The sequence below is a fragment of the Cebus imitator genome, unplaced genomic scaffold, assembly GCF_001604975.1.
Source record: "Cebus imitator isolate Cc_AM_T3 unplaced genomic scaffold, Cebus_imitator-1.0 Scaffold476, whole genome shotgun sequence".
Lineage (NCBI taxonomy): Eukaryota > Metazoa > Chordata > Mammalia > Primates > Cebidae > Cebus > Cebus imitator.
This window is the reverse complement of record NW_016107791.1, coordinates 409,781-412,506: the sequence shown is the minus strand read 5'-3', so window position 1 is coordinate 412,506 and position 2,726 is coordinate 409,781. Positions and strand designations below refer to the sequence as shown.

At 57.7% G+C, this 2,726-nt stretch overlaps 1 protein-coding gene across 1 annotated transcript; it reads right to left on the bottom strand.

Annotated features, from left to right (window-relative positions):
• Window positions 1-225: 225 nt before the first annotated feature.
• LOC119468705 lies at window positions 226-2,366 on the bottom strand. The gene has a single exon (XM_037732868.1). It carries the CDS (start codon window positions 1,077-1,079, stop codon window positions 750-752), a length of 330 nt encoding a protein of 109 aa, XP_037588796.1. The 5' UTR covers window positions 1,080-2,366; the 3' UTR covers window positions 226-749.
• Window positions 2,367-2,726: the final 360 nt, after the last annotated feature.

The window sequence follows — 2,726 nt, the reverse complement described above, 5'->3', positions numbered from 1 at the left end:
GAAAGGACTGAGGAGGTGAGTCATCCAGACACTTTCTAGCTCTCCCTAGAATCAGGAAGCCTGGCTGGTTAATTAGACCACCTCATTCCTGATAAATAGGTGCACAAAAAGGGGAGTGAAAGTGCAGTGCCCCCACCAGGCTTCAGTTTCTGACATCTATGATGTCATCGCAAATGCCCACTACCACCGAAACTGGCACTATCGAGGTCAGCCAGCCAACCAACGTTTAGAAAGCAAACTATTATTAAACATTAACATATTTATCGACACATGATCGTTTTGGAACAAAATAATCTGCCCATTTCTTGAGGGACCATTGTTAAAAGGAATATTCCAAATGTTCTGCCCATATTGCATTTGGGGGAAGAAATTGCTCTGCTAAACCAAAGAAACACAAAATTTAAGAACTGGTGGGCAGAATCATCAGCAGAGAGCCTCCTCACCGCCCTTGTGAGGCACTCAGGAAAGCTACAACAGCCACTTACGTGACAACACCAACTTTCAATGCATTGGTTCACATATTTTAATTACATGTTGGTCCCTAAAAGAAGCCTGCAGCCAGAAAGCAAACCCAGGCACGAAAAGTAAACGAATCTCAAAACGATTAGTCCAACAGGAATTGGACAACTCCTTAAGGGACTCTGCATGGTGAAGGACACGCTGTTTGCCCTGCCATTCTGCAGCACAAAAACCCAGGCAGGTCGAAGAGGGCGGACACCCTGGAGTGGCTACCAGCCCAGCGCCGCAGCTCACACAGCGGCCTTCAAGGCGTTTCGCAGGCAGTCCCCACAGTAATTCTTAAAGCGGCCGCTCTCGCCAATAATTGGGAGTCTAATTACGCAACGTTCTTCCCGCTCCCATTCCTGCTCCTTGCCTCTTTCCGCCAGCCCGCTAAGGAAGCAGGTACTGTAGCCGGGTGTGTAGAAATCATTTTCCCCCTGCTCCCAAGTTTCTCGGCATATGCGGTACAAAACTGCGCAGAACCGGGCTAAGGCGCGCAGAAGGAGCTGACACTTCACACATTTGTCAAGATTACTGTCCAGCCCCACCTCGGCGATTGCCACATTCCCGATAGGCATCGCAGTTGTAAAATACACAAGTTCCCTCGCCGGCTCCGGACCCAAGAGCGCCTGCAGAGGGGCTGTCTATAGCTTTGTTTTTCGATGGTTCAGTGGTTACTGGCATTGTGATTAGTTTTTACAAAATACATTGGAAACGTAAGAGTCTTTTTCTTGCTCTGCTGCCCTCAAAAAAGATGGAAAACCCTAGGACCGCTCCGAGGGCCCCGGAGATGAGGCGGCTGCGGCTCAGGGCTCCTTCACTTGTCTTGGGTCTGGAGGCGCAAAGGTGACGCGAAAGGGGGGAATGCGGCCAGGAAAGGGGAGTAGCGCCCATTCCCCTCCCCTAGCCATCCCGCAGTGAAGGGCCCCGGGCGCCGAGCCAGGACAGGCGCGTTTCGCTCCCGTTTATCATAATCCTTATCGGAGCCCCGAAGTGGGAACCGCCACTTAAGACCGGAGGATACACGGTTTCTGGCTCCAGTCCCGTAGTGGAAGCTGAAACAAGAGCAAATTAACTCCGGCAGTGTGCCCTCCAGTCCAGTCACCTCGCTCCCTTGGCGACTCGGTCCTCCTCATCCTCGCACCTCTTCACTGCCGCCCGCCGCTGGCCGCGGCTCAGGCTTAGCTGGCCGAGCGCTGGATTCCAGCTCCCCCGCAGCCTAGCCTCGCCAAGCCGCGGCCGAGAACAGGGCTGGAAGCTCCAGGCCACTGGGGCCGCAGGGGTGAAGACAGGAAGAGTGAGGGGACAGGCGGCGAGCCGCACACATCTGCAGAAGGTGAGGCCCTACCTGCTTCTGCGCGATCGCGCAGTGGAGCCCATCCTCGCTCGGCTAGCGCGGAGCCCGGCCGGACTGGGAGCGGCCGAGAGAGGGCGGGAGGGCAGCGAGAGTTGGCTGGAGTTGCCTCTCACCCAGTGCCGAGAGGTTCGCGAGGGCATCGTGGCTGCCCTTCTCTGTCCTCTTAGGAGACAAGACACCCGGACCTGCCAGGGACGCCCAGTGTTGCCGTCCGCTCCCTACATACCGAGCCACCTGCCCCCACAGGGCAATCCAGGTCACTCACTACCGACTCTCCCTGGAGTCAAGGTGCGGCACGAGGGAAGTGGGTTCTCCAACCTTCGGTGGGGTCTGGAGCCCGGGAGTGGGGCCCTCTGAAGGGTCCCGGCTCCTCTGCGCGATCTTGTCCCTGAGCCGCTCTCCGCCTCCCGCCCCGCTTGCCAATATGAGGCGCGGTGCGGGCGTAGGAGCGCATTTGGAAGTGCCCCGGGAATCCAGAGGAAAAAAGGACGTGGATGCTGCCCTAGCAGGAGAGATCAGAGAAAGTGGAGGACAACCACCCACAAACGTTTCCAAGGGCCGGTAGCCGCGGTAGGCTGGTGCGGGGCGGCTGGGAGATTTTCAGAGGAACCGTGGGAAGCACCTCCGACCTCCAGGCCATCTCCTTCGGCCTCCTGGCCACACTGCGCGCGCGGATCCCCAAACCCCCCCCCCCCCCCCGAGCCACAGAACTCTCCACTGCGAAGCCGCAGTTCCTAGTCCCCAAACCTGGCACCTGCTCTCCCCCTCTCCCCCTCGCAGCTTTCCAAACTGAGCCTCGAGCTCGGAAGACCTCTCCGCACCCCTCTCCCAACCGCTTCGGTCGCGCCTGCCCCGCGCAGCCCGGCCT